The following is a 13773-nucleotide window of genomic DNA, read 5'->3' as shown; positions in this document are numbered from 1 at the left end:
GCTCCACATGGCTGGGGAGGCCTCACAATCATGGCGGAAGAGCAAGGAGCATCTTAAATGGCGGCGGCAGGAGAGCCCTTTGTGGGGGAGCTCTCCTTTCTAAAACCATCAGATCTTGTGAGACCTCCTCAGTATCACAAGAACAGCAGGGTAAAGACCCTGCCCCATGATTCAGTTACCTCCCACTGGGTCCCTCCCAAGACACGTGGGAATTGTGGGAGGTACAATTCAAGATGAGATTTGGGTGGGGACACAGCCAAGCCATATCAGGTATAGACATTGGTATTTTACTATGGAATAAGGATTTTTATCATTAGCTACAAGTGAGGAGCTGGTGGCAAAGAAAGTGTATCACTCGTCTAAAGGATTTATTGCCATGGACTCAATAAAAAACAAAACAAAATAGTTGATTAGAAAAGTAGGTAATTTAGCAATTTGATCTTTTTTTTTTTTTGAGACGGAGTCTCTGTCACCCAGGCTGGAGTGCAGTGGCGTGATCTCGGCTCACTGCAAGCTCCGCCTCCCGGGTTCACGCCGTTCTCCTGCCTCAGCCTCCCGAGTAGCTGGGACTACAGGCGCCGCCATCACGCCCGGCTAATTTTTTGTATTTTTAGTAGAGACGGAGTTTCACCGAGTTAGCCAGGATGGTCTCGATCTCCTGACCTCATGATCCGCCCGCCTCGGCCTCCCAAAGTGCTGGGATTACAGGCGTGAGCCACCGCGCCCGGCCAATCATTTACATTTCTTGGAAACAGTGACAAATGCGTAAAATGTGATTAAGTAGTCTTTATAAAAGTGATTATTTTAAATCCTATATTTCTAATTTATATTTTCTATTATAAATACATTGCTTCCTCTGAGATGAATTATGTGTTAATAAGCTTCAAATCAAACATTTCCATGGTAATGTGTATGCATTTCCAATATTATTAACAGAAAATCTTTTGAAATCAAATGAAGTATTACATAGTAAAAATTAAATAAAATTAAATAAGTTGAAGAAACAATCATGTGTCAATTAGAACCCAACCTGAGTTGAGTATAAATTGAGTAAACATTTATTTCTTACTACTGGTCTATATTGCATTGCAAAGAAACGATTTCTCACTATCTGTTTCTTGTTGGTGGAGGCAAGCCTATTAACTAATTTTTCCAGAAACTTTTTTATTTTTTTTATTCTTTTTAGAGACGGAGTCTTGCTCTGTCGCCCAGGCTGGAGTGCAGTGGCACAATCTCGGCTCACTGCAAGCTCCGCCTCCCGGGTTCACGCCATTCTCCTGCCTCAGCCTCCGGAGTAGCTGGGACTACAGGCGCTGCCACCGCGCCCGGCTAATTTCTTTTGTATTTTAGTGGAGACGAGGTTTCACCACTTTGCCCAGGCTAGTCTCAAACTCCTTAGCTCAGGCAATCCACCCACCTCGGCCTCCGAAAGTGCTAGGATTACAGGCGTGAGCCACCATGCCTGGCCTTTTGCAGGAACTTTTAAAACCCATTGTTACACAATGTCTTTATTTGTCTATAGTGCTTTTGTTACTCTGGAATGTTGGCTACTCATTTATAGTCTTTGGGTCATAAATTTTCAACGTGGTGTAGCAGCATTCTCTACAAGAGGGCCCAGAATCGGTTAGATTTGTATTCAGGTAACATATTTGAAACAACACATATCAGAATCGATTTGTTTTTTTTCAAATCACATATATATTTTTTTCAAACACCATATTTACTATTACAATAGTAAGTCACCGTCACTGGTGGGTATGTGTACAGGTATAATGGAATAGGTATAATAATACAGATATATTATTCCTTAGGTATAATGAGATGGAAAAAATATTGAGTATTTGCTTTAGATCACGGATTCTATTCTTTTTAAAATGTACTATTCCGAGGCATTCATTTAGTGTTCACTGTTTTGGGCTTTTCTAGGTGAAAAAAATACACCATTTATATGCTAAATAGTAGACAGCACCCCATACCAGTAAAATCTTCAAACTGAACTGAGGAAGTCAGACACATAGGCTGGGGAAAAATAGGGAAGGCAATGCAAGCAAGAGCAAGTACCTTAAATTGGAAAGAACACAAGACAAGCACAAGGTCAGAGATTGTTCAGGTTAATCATTGTTGACAAAGAGGACCAGAGGATAATTGATATCAGGATGGGTTAACCACAAGACCAAGCAAATGAATACCAGTGACTGAAAGTAGACTGCTCTGCTGAAATGCTGGAGCTAGTTTGGGGACAAATGAGTGTCAGGATTGGAAAATCTTAGCTGATGGAAGCCAGAATGAATAATTTTCAAGCATTGCTATGGTAAGTATTGTAGGGTTTCACTGTGATGCAATGAAAAGCACTATAGGTTTATGAATAAAGACTGACTTGAAGAAAGTGTGCTTAAGAAAGGTTATACTTACAGGTAGTATAGAAAGAAAGGTAATGGGTTTTATGCTACCATAATAATAAAAACAATTATTCAGGAAAAAACATAATGGTATTATTTTTCAAATCTTTATAGGGTATTGGAAATTATAGCATTAAAGTTCTATCATTCTTCTTCGTATTAGATATGACAAATCTTTAGTTAATCAGATCTTGGTTCGAAGGGAACCAAATTAATCTGGCATCTCAGTGTTTAAGAGTTCCTACTGTGGCATTGGAATAAACCAGAAGTCAAACCTGTCCTGAAATCTAATTTAAGAAAGCTGTGTTTCTTGCATGTTGTCACTTATAAGTGGAAGCTGAACAATGTGAACACATAGGCACAGGGAGGGGCACAATGCACACTGGGGCCAGTCGGGGGCAGTAGGGGCGCGCAGGGGGTGGGAGAGCATCAGGGAAAATAGTTAATGCATGCTGCGGTTAATACCGAGGTGAGGGGTTGGTAGGTGCAGCAGTTCATCATGGCACACATTTACCTATGTAACAAACCTGCACATCCTGCACACGCACAGTGGAACTTAATAAAATAAAATAAATTAATAAAGCTGTGTTACTTATGCCCTGCATAAGATTCAGCTTACTGGTTTTACATCATTGTGATAGCAGTTGAAACATAAAGCTTTTCAAATATTAATTGAGGTAATGCCTATGGAGGGTTTAACACAAACTCTGGCACATAATAAGCACTCAATTAATGCTAATTATTGCCATTCTACTACACAGTTTGTGACTAAGTGAAATTTTAACTCAAGCAAATGATGGAAGAGAATGCTTCTTAAATGTGCTTATAGGATATATTAGTATTTAACAAGCAAATATATGAAATAGCAAAAGAAAATTCTACTTGAGTTTGTCAAAAAATTCGAAATTCAGGCATAAATTATATCCAAAGAAAAAGGCATAAATTATATCCTGTACTCACCCTGTGCCACATATGAATGTATGTAGCTGTTGCATGACTCTCTCCATGATAATGCCTGCCATAGGAAGTCATATTGTCCTGTTGAAACAACTGCGAACATGATGTGATTAACCTTTAGGGTCCCCCATCCCCTCATCTCAAAGCCCAACTCATGCACGGCCTGTGCTTCCTACTCACGTTCAGCCATCTGATTTCCGTATCACCCACTCACTCTCACCAGCAGGCATTAGCATAACAGAGCTGTAGCGTGACTTTGATTGAAGCCAGCTTGGGCTGAATGCAGTATCAAAGCATAATTTAGCAGAAATCAAATCTAATTTACTGTGCATTGTATTTAAATTCTCAAAACACTGTTTCAAGTGAACTATCCCAGACCTCTAATCTTAATTGACCTTTTTATATTTGGGTCTACTTCTCTGGAAATCACACGACATACTTTTCTTATAGAGCTATTGTTTTTTAGCTTGTAAGTGTTGATTAAACACTAAATTGTGTCATTCTGTTTGCTTCATCTCATTTCTAGTTATAGCTGAAGCAATAAGGTATAATCACTTGACAGATTAAGCAAGTAGGACATTACATCATAGTTACAAAAGATTTTTCCATTGCTTTCAGGTTGTAGACAGAATATAAATATATATTTTATAGTCTTCTGTCTCAGAGACATAGGAGAATTGCCATTTTTATAACAGGCATATTCTTCTGGAGTTTATAACTCAATCTCTTTAATTCACATTGGGTTTAAACGTGTGTTTGGAATTGTCATCTTGAGGACCTAGTAGTTTTTTTTTTTTAATACTTAATGGGAGTCATTATAGAAAATCTATTTTATGTATAGCACACTTTGTGGTATTGTGCTGTGTTGATAAAATGCCACCTCTGTCTACTCCCTCCCTTTGGTGCCATCAGCCAAATATTGTCTTTTCAGACCATTTTCACTGCCACCTGGCAGAGACACTGAAACGGTGGAGGGTTATTAGAAGAATTATTGATGCAGTTTTTCATTTAAAACCTCAAAAATAAATTCCTTCAGCTGATATCCCTTCACAGAAGATTGCAATATAGATCTAGGGCAGACAGAGAGTCTACAAAAGTAAAAGTGATTGATGCAATTCATTTCTTTGGTCCACCTTTAGGTGGTAATAGGAAAGGATGTATATTTTCACAGACTTGAATACTCTTCAAATTTTTTGCTTTGATAAATGTTTCCATTATTTCATTTTTTTAAATTAAAATATGATTAGAAGATTTTAGTTCCAGCAAGATCAATGTGGCATAAGTTCTGATGACAATAGTCTACTGGATGCATTTGAAATACAACACATTCCGATTTGGAGTAAATGTACAATATAAATAAACATCACATGATAATATATTTTATAGGATAAATAACAGATGCTGACAGTTTTTTGTTAGTGTTCTTTAAAATAATCCAGTATTGGGTAAAAGTTCCAGAAATTATAATTTCCTGTCCTTTTTAGATTATACCATCAGTGGTAAATATTATGTTGTGATTTTGCAGAATTTCTTTATCCTTTAAAAGCCCTGATGAAATGGTATCTTTAGGTTCTACTATAAATAAAAATTCTCAACTGGATTTTCTGCCCCAACTTGTGAAGATTTCCCAGCTCTTAGTCTGTATTCTTTCTCTAATCCTCATCTACATTGCTTCTAAAGCACCCTTTCCAAAATATAAATCTGATTATATCTTCCTTACAAAAATGTCTTTGAGCAGATCTTTATAGTTTTCAGGACGAAATGTTACACTCGTTTAGTAGAAATCATCTGGCCCCATCTATATGACCACTGTGACCTAGATTTCTTTTATTCTCAGAATCTTTTACACGCCCCTAAAAATCCAGTTCAATGGGTCTCTGCCTTATGTGCTGCTTCTCTTCGTCCCAAGTGACCTCACCGCTCTTCACCTAGTCAACTCTTGTCCTCCAAAGTCCAGCTCAGCCTAATGTAGCCATGCCCTAGCAGCTTTTCTCTTTTTTTTTCCCACAGTATGGCCTGATTGGTTCTGTTCCACTCTTTCTCCCCCAGTGCCATCTGCATTTTTTCTGTTTTCTTTGAAAAAAATCACATTTTGCTGTTTTTGTGTATTTATTTATATATTTGCTCATAAGCCTCTGCCACCGGGCAAGAACAATTTTATTTGACTTCCCATCTCCTGTACCAACCAGAAGGTATCATCATTTTTAGGCAATCAATACATTTTGTGTGAATAAATGGACGAATTATATCTTTTCAGAAAAGTGGATGCATAGATGTGGTCATATGCCAGTCCTTGTTTTGAGGACTATATTTTAGCGGCGGTGTTAAAGTTGTAGTATCTGGATACCAAAAGCATTTTGCAAAATCACTCATCTACAAAAAGAATTTTTCAAAAGTTTGAAAATTAAATTCTTGGAAGTCTATACTTCTAAAGTACACATGATAATTTTAGTGATAGAGATTTGTAATTTTACTGGATAGATGAAGAATAATATGCTTAAAACTATGAAATACATAAATATATTTTTAGATTTCATTGATTTCATTTGATGATTTCAATCATGTTTATTCTCAGTTAACATATTTTAAAAATTTGTAAAGAAAGACTGTATAGAGTATCCAGGACTCTAAGGTTTTACTAACTACTTTTGTGAGGTAATTTAAATTCTTTCTGGCCAAAGCAGTACAAATTAACTAATAAGCTAAATAGGCGATTTTTATTCAAATCTTTTAAATGATTTTGACTGAACTGAGCTTTGAATTTTTAATAATTTTAGATACATGCTAAATTACTCAGTACTCCTCACTTAGCAAGTGTCCATGTTGGCACTATTATTTTTCTTTATCAGGTTACAAAGCGATGACTATATACTCATTCTTAACTTTTTCATAAAAATATAATTTTTCTACAATATTGCAGATGACAGAAACAAACTTTAAGTGTTTTTTGGTACAAATACCTGGTGGTTTCACATTTCTACTGAAAAAATGGTCACTGCAGTGTTTTAAGAGTTTTCTCTAAAGTAATTTTTTAACACTGATTTAAGCTATCATTTCTATTAGAAAACATCAAACAAAAATCAATGTATCTGCTGATTCAGGAGAATTGTGTAGAAATAACAAGAAGATTATAAGAAGCAACTAATCTCCTGAAAATACAAGGCAACACCTACCACGCTCCATTCAAACAGATTCATAAATCTGGGTTTTCCATACTGCTAGAATGAGTCTTCTGTTATCTATAGTTATAGAAGAAAATTTCACTTGGTAGATTGATCCCATCTGTCCCTGGGGTATGTGTTAGATGTGTTGAACTAGGAGGCGGTATAATAGAGCACCAAAAAATAAGTCAATACAAATCCCAGGGAATTGTCTGGAAAAATGCTGCTGCTTTTTCTACGCTGGGATCCTTGTGAGCATGAAGAATTGGTGCATGTTTGGGGCTGCTCTACATTCACCCCATTCTTGGACCTGCACTTCCTTTCTCCTGAAGGACGGAAATGATTTCAAGTGACAGTTTTTACCAGACGTCACTCATGGTTAGAGGGCTTTAAAGTACCAATAGGTTCTAAAAATTAGAGTTGATTTTAAAGTGTTTTCTTGGTCTCAGTTTTCTAGCCCAAGAAGCCAGTTAAAGTGGAAATAGATTATTAGAAAAGTCATGGAATAAACATAGTGTTTTCTGTTCAACAAAAAACGAATTTTGGTAGGGAGATGCCCTTGTGAAAACTTCTAGTGATACTGCCCACTGTCTTTCACTTTATTCTCGCTCAAGATCATTAGACCACCATTTAAATCTGAACTTTCTTAGGATTTTTACCCCCATCCCTTTCTTTTATTTTCTTTTTTTTTGTCAGTCACTTTATTTTATTCTTTTTTTTTTTTATTTCCTTTCTTTTATTTTCTATCAGAGTTACTTATGTCTTGGTCTCATTAGCTGCACCTGTACTATTTTACTAGCCTCCCAGCCAGACTCCTTGTTTTATAGACTAAGTGCCTTCCTCTCCAATCCATGCTACATTCATTGGAGGGTTAAAGCCGCCAAAAATTATCTTTTGCATCTGTCACTTTTCAGCTTAGAAAAAATCAGAATAAAATCCTTAGTTTGACTTCTTACACCCTCCTTTGTAGTCAAAAGTGTTCACATAACTTGGACCCTCTATCCTGCCAAATTACACACTGTATCCTAAGTTTGTTCTTGCTTCTTATACTTTGCTCCATAATCTCCTTGTTTGGAATGTGCTCATTTTTCCATTTACCTCAAAGCTCCCATAATGCCCATTTTCTACACAGAGCCTTCTGTAGGTTTTACAACACCAAGGGATTTCTTTCTCCTAAGTCTTATATTTATTATATATACAATAACTTAAATTCTCCTCCACTGTGCTCTGAGATTACCTCTACCACTGCACTTACCACGGTCTTAGATAAGCGTTGATTTAATTTCGTTTTTGTTTTTGTCATTGTCATTGTGTTCTTCATTTCCATTAGACTCTAAGCTCTTTGATGGCTTCAGGATAAAAGCTTCCCATCTCTGTATCTTTAGTGTCCAGTAGGGGAACATAGTAATTACCTGACTAATCTTTATCTATCTAAATGAAATAAATTAGATTGAGTCAACCATTTCAATACATTTACTTATATTGCTTATTACCCTTGTATATAATTCCCATCTCTTCAATTCTTCAATGTCTTTAATCTTTCAACTCTTGAATTCTAGATATAAGCACTTTTAAGAATAGGGGTCATATTTTATACCCTCTGGTATCCCTGTGCCTTATATAATTCTTGCAGTTACTACAAAAACTGCCAATGCTTGTCAATAAATTGACTTTAGAGGAAGGAGATGGTTGAGTATGAGAGTGATTCTTTTTTTATCTTTATTTATTTAAAAAGCAGAACCAACTTGAGAATCCATGTTTTTCCTTAAAACTGTTAAAATCATTAAAAAAATCTAATTTTCTATGCCAGTATATAAAGGCCAAAGGATGACAATGTACAACATTTAAAATATGTCTGCTAAAAAGTTTGCTTCTTTCCTCACATTTGATTGAATATAATGTCTTTCTTTTTGTGTTTTGAGAAATGTGTAAAAGTAAATAAAAAACTGTAGTCTCTCTCTGGCACTGAACAATCAGCCTAGTACCATATTTTCTCCTTGATATATTTTTGTCAATGGTTGGTATTTACACGCCTTCTTTTCTTTTAAATTACAGCTCCCCCACAGTTTGTGGTTCGGCCAAGAGATCAGATTGTTGCTCAAGGTCGAACAGTGACATTTCCCTGTGAAACTAAAGGAAACCCACAGCCAGCTGTTTTTTGGCAGAAAGAAGGCAGCCAGGTGAGTGTGAGGCTTCACTGCTTTTCTCAAATCTCTGAGCTTCTACTGTCTCTGCTGCTCCTGAAAGCTTGCCTTGCTTTCTTGTTCTCAATGTTTGAATTTATTTTATTTCTGAAAAAGAGACTGGTGAATGTAAAAATAAGTGGGAGTCAGATGTTCTAGTAATAGCATTCTTTATTTACTAGTATTAATCTTTTCAAAATTCTGTCTCTTACATAGAACGGCAATAAAGCAGTGTAACAAAATTATTGTTAAAAGTCCAACCAAAACCTCTGTGAAGATAAAGCTAGTTTTGTTTTCCTGTATTGAGTTACGTGGTATGATAGAGTCAGGACATATGCAGTACTTAGAACAGTCTCTGCGACATGGAAAACAGTCAAATATTTTTTTTAATTGGCCCAGAATTTAATTTCAATCCTCTCTCTTATATACATAGCATAAATGACTTTTCTTATCCTTAATTAAAGCATGCTTCCATTTAAGAGTAGGATAAATCTTTTCCTTCTCTGTTCCTCCTGGATTCATCCATAGTGGGGTTAGACAGGGAATAATACATAGTACACTAGAAGGAACCCATACCTGTCTTGTCTTTGTTCTGCCCTGGTTTGTCCTCTCCAGGGCCCTCTCTGGGGCAACATGGCCTCTCAGAGTCTCTATGAAAAGTCAACTGGATACACTAGTTTTCACATTTAGAACTTGCTCCAAGCTTGGACAACTGCTTAGCCTGTAGGTTCGTAGTCAATGAGTGAAATTTCCAGCTAAAACTAGATCAAAAATTGTGTTGTTCCCAAAATAATTTATCTGTGCATTCCCATGGGACCTGGAGATATTTTTGTTCTAAACTTTCTAGAAACATGCACTACTAGGCATATTCTGAGGAAGAGACCTGCTGGTGGTCTTCCTCATCACATTCTGTTATTACTACACGTTCCAGAAGAATTTCCTTGGGAATAATGGAAATCATTATTAAACATCTCTGGAAATCTAAAAGCTTGTCCAGAGATGGGAAATGTAAGTTGCATTAGAAGACTCTGTTGATTAAAGCTTACATATGTTTGTCTGCAACATACATGTGTGCAAGGAAGCATGTAGAAGTTCTGTTCAGCCGTTATCTCTAATAGTTGTGGGTTTCTATAAATTCCTGTACCAGCTCATAGTGAGCAGTTCTAACAGCTCAGTCTGGATGGACGAATGGCCTTTTATTCCTCACTTAACTCTCCTTGGTGGAGTCATTCCTCTTGTGATTTGTGGAATGTAAATGTAGTGATGGGAATGTAAGGAAAGGTGGTGGCCCACTGCCTTATCCCACATCAGAACTGTTCCGGGCCTTAACTCTCAAATCTTCTTTATACTTTAGTAATTACAAAACAGGTTTCTACACACAGAGTTCTTTGACTGTTTGCTCTAAAGTTCTTTTCAGATGTTAGCGTCTCAGACTCTAAAGTAAGTGTAAGGCAGCAGGACAATTAAACACATACACACACACATAGACACACACACACACACACATGCAGAGACAGACACACACACACCACACACATACACATACGCCACACACAGACATGCACACACATACACACATATACACACATCACGCACATACACAGACACACATGCACACACATAGACACACATCACACACATACATACACATACACACACACACACACACACACACACACACACACACACAAAGGAGAGAATTCAAAATCCAGTTTCCTCCTTATAAATTGTACCACTTTTGTAGTGCTATTTAAATGTACTGAAACTCATTTTCTTCATCTAAAATACAGGGCTAATACATTTTACTTCACACAAACAAAGTTTAAATGAATAAGTTGCTTTACACATTATGAAGGTTAAGCAAAATGTTATGTCACTGATAGTAAATATAATGATGTAAAGCAATTTGGTCATTGCATACTCACACTTTAAATCCATATATTGAGTGAACTCTCATTATAATGTGTCTTGTTATTATATAGCTAAGACCATATCATGTGTAAATCACATTCCCTAAAGTAGCTCCAAGTTGAATTACAAGGTAGTGCATAAAATGTGTATTGGCCTCGTAGCTTAATAAACATAGGGTATTTAAATATGCTACATCTTTGTTAATGGTTTCAACATAAATAACAATTAGATAGCATTTAAGTATTCCTTTTTCTGTATTTGACGAAGTGGCATATAATTCCAGAGATATTAATGTTAAAGATTACATAAAATCTTATGTCTAGTTTTCTTTTCCTCACCTATCTCTCTCCCATTAGAGAGACAGAGGAAGAGATAGAGAGGGATGTGGTGGGAGAGAAAAAGAGAGAGAAAAAGAGAGAGAGAGATACACGGAGAGAGAAAATACTGTGAATGAGAACAACAGAGAAGCGCTTCAGCAAATCATAAATTCTCAAATCATGAATTGGGATATTGGGAAAAAATAAATCGGTCTTAGTTTCCAGTATCCAGTTTTTACAGTGATCTGTGACCATCCATCAGTAGAAACAGTTAAAAGCCTGATCTTAATGGTCCATATTTCTGAATATATGCTGATAATGCCAATTAGCTCTAATAGGATACCCAGGCACTCTCCAAGGCGGGAAGAACCGTGAAGTTCCCGGTTTTTGCTTGTAATCCATTTTCTTTTGCCTATGTCATGCAAGCAGAGAATAAAACTGATGGGTTAACCTTCATATGATGCCATTTTCCATGTCAACAAATCATTTAGAAGGTGGACTGATGGTACATTATGGAGGAAGAGATCCCGTAGAGAATAAAGCCCATCTGATGTATTAGTGCTATGTAAATTAGTATTCTAATGGCTAATTGTGGGAATGTGTGCACTTTGAGTTATTGTATCATTTTCAAGTGACTTCAAAATTTAGACTCTCTCTTTTAGCTCATTTATTTTGATAATACATTTGGAATCTACAGTAGAATCAGCTGATTCTCAAATTGTGTTTCTATGCATGACAATGTCTAGCCTTATATAGTAGTACACATTTTATAAGAGGTCAATAGCACATTGAAACTACATTCCTGACATGCTAGCAAACATCACTCCTTTTAGAAGGAGTTTAATAACATGGTAATGTTTATGTAAAGTGGGCTTATAGTGTCACACTTGAATCTAATAAAGTGGACATCCATCATGTTGCAATAAAGAGAAGAGCTTCTAATTAAAATAGGACATCATTTGCAGGATTAAAGCCATTTAGCATAATTGAAAAGTGTTAATACCCTATTTTATCCTCTTCCATTGGTATTACTTCAAGGGTAAAAACATTTTAAGGTGAAAATGTGTCCTGTGTCTTTAATTGAATGTTATTACCTCCTGATTGCAACGTATTGAAACTGTTTAATTACAAACCTGGAAAATTAATTACTATATGCAGAAACAGATCCCAGAGGGTTATAATGTCCTTTTTTGTAAGTAAATACAACATAAAAATTGATATCTTCTTATTTATAATCCAACTTGGAAACATGCCCCAATATAATTTATTATACTCAAATGTTTTTCTTAATTGAACAACAGTAAAGCAACATAGTTCATCCAAATTAATGTTACTCCTCTCATAGATGAACTTTTACAATTTGTAATTAGGCTATATGTATATATGAGATATAGAGTAAACTAAAGTAATTTTCTTTTAAAAAGAAAGTAATATTATGAAATTGTTTAAGGCAACACACTTAGAAACATTCTACGTTTTCTTTTTATCTTCAGTAATTTGCTTAATCTTGCTTAAATTGTAGCATTTGTTTATAGCCCCATTCAAAACTGCAAAAACTTTACAGCAGAAGTACAGTCAGCTGTCTGTCACACACTTTTGAACAACTTTGGGAGAAATTCAATTGAGTCCATCAAGTATTCAAAGTGATCAACAGCAATCATGTTTTGCATTCTTCAGAGATGTGCAGTTTATGCAACCCGAACACAGTCAATGTTATGGCCAGATCTTCATGAGGCCTTAGTAGTTGAGTCAGATAAGTGTTTTGCCCGTTTTCCAGATGAAGAAACAAGCTTCAAAGATATTAAGTAACTAGCAGAAAATCAGGATGTGATAAAGATCCTCATTCTTTAAAAACACAGATGATTATTCTTTCAACTAGAAAATATTGACTTCTTAGAGGATATTATTTTACCATGATTTGGAAAACCTTTATCAGTGAAACCCACTGTGTGGCATGTAAACATTTCTGAAGCATATATATTTTAATCTATGTGTTTTCTTTTTCTCACTATATTCCTTAATTGTAGTAGCTTTTATTCACATAAGTTTTTAAGTGGAAAATGAATATTGACGAGATTGTGCTTGCTTCCACAGAACCTGCTTTTCCCAAACCAACCCCAGCAGCCCAACAGTAGATGCTCAGTGTCACCAACCGGAGACCTCACAATCACCAACATTCAACGTTCCGATGCGGGTTACTACATCTGCCAAGCTTTAACTGTGGCAGGAAGCATTTTAGCAAAAGCTCAGCTGGAGGTTACTGATGGTGCGATATCTTTACTAGATTTGTCTTATGAAAACATTGATTTTTATTTCTAGATACACGTTAACCATGTGGAGTTTGCTGATCTGTTAAATCATTTCTATGTATGCTTATCTTTTTTATTTTTTGAGACGGAATCTCGCTCTGTGGCCCAGGCTGGAGTGCAGTGGCGCGATCTCGGCTCACTGCAAGCTCCGCCTCCCAGGTTCACACCATTCTCCTGCCTCAGCCTCCCAAGTAGCTGGGACTACAGGCGCCCGCCACCACGCCCGGCTAATTTTTTTGTATTTTTAGTAGAGACGGGGTTTCACCGTGGTCTCGATCTCCTGACCTCATGATCCGCTCGCCTCGGCCTCCCAAAGTGCTGGGATTACAAGCGTGAGCCACCGCGCCTGGCTGTATGCTTGTCTTTTAAGTTTGAATCCAGGTCACATTCTTTTGGTAGTTTCTAATTCTCCCTGATTGAATACCACTTATTTTCCCCAAAGAAGAACTTCAGAGATAATTTACTTAATTCTTTTTTTTTGTTTTATTTATGTATTATTATTATACTTTAAGTTTTAGGGTACATGTGCACAATGT

The 13773-nt window shown here is 36.3% G+C and overlaps 1 protein-coding gene across 6 annotated transcripts in view; it reads left to right on the top strand.

Moving 5' to 3' along the window:
- Positions 1-13773, top strand: part of ROBO2 (roundabout guidance receptor 2) — a 635780-nt gene that overhangs the window by 521650 nt on the left and 100357 nt on the right. For all 6 annotated transcript variants that reach the window (XM_032150412.2, XM_032755092.2, XM_032755094.2 and 3 more), the window contains 2 exons: positions 8573-8697; positions 13023-13194. In XM_032150412.2, coding sequence (XP_032006303.1) covers positions 8573-8697; positions 13023-13194 — 297 coding nt within the window. The remainder of the gene's footprint in view (positions 1-8572; positions 8698-13022; positions 13195-13773) is intronic.

This window comes from Hylobates moloch, unplaced genomic scaffold (genome assembly GCF_009828535.3).
Source record: "Hylobates moloch isolate HMO894 unplaced genomic scaffold, HMol_V3 SCAFFOLD_4, whole genome shotgun sequence".
In the NCBI taxonomy this organism is placed as follows: Eukaryota; Metazoa; Chordata; class Mammalia; order Primates; family Hylobatidae; genus Hylobates; species Hylobates moloch.
This window is presented reverse-complemented; position numbering and strand designations above follow the sequence as displayed.